The 326-nt window shown below is 55.8% G+C and overlaps 1 protein-coding gene across 1 annotated transcript in view; it reads left to right on the forward strand.

Annotated features, from left to right (window-relative positions):
* LOC104407624 (myotubularin-related protein 5-like) overlaps positions 1-326 on the forward strand; it is a gene marked incomplete at its 5' end in the record, with an annotated part of 5,169 nt that overhangs the window by 1,336 nt on the left and 3,507 nt on the right. Inside the window, 1 exon segment of the mRNA XM_010016950.1 lies at positions 260-319. Coding sequence (XP_010015252.1) covers positions 260-319 — 60 coding nt within the window.

Consider the following 326-nt stretch of genomic DNA (forward strand, 5'->3'; position numbering starts at 1 on the left):
TCCCCTTCAGGAGCCTTCTCTTCTCCAGCTGCCCCAGCCCAGCTCTCTCAGCCTGGCTCCAGAGCAGAGCTGCTCCAGCCCTTACAGCATCTCCATGGTCCTTCTCTGCACTCACTCCATCAGGGTTCTGTGTCATCCTGTGTAACCCCTGGCTCTGCTCCATTTGCCTCACTCACTTCCAGAAGGAATATTCCATTTGCACAGTGTCCAGCAGATGAGTTTCCTGCACGTGGGTAACTCTTGTCCCTCATGTTGGCAGATCCACAAGATCTTGCAGATTTCAGTGCTGGTGGTGGAGCTCCTGGACACGGGCTCCTCGGTGCTGG

This window comes from Nestor notabilis, unplaced genomic scaffold, assembly GCF_000696875.1.
Source record: "Nestor notabilis isolate BGI_N333 unplaced genomic scaffold, ASM69687v1 scaffold19056, whole genome shotgun sequence".
In the NCBI taxonomy this organism is placed as follows: domain Eukaryota; kingdom Metazoa; phylum Chordata; class Aves; order Psittaciformes; family Psittacidae; genus Nestor; species Nestor notabilis.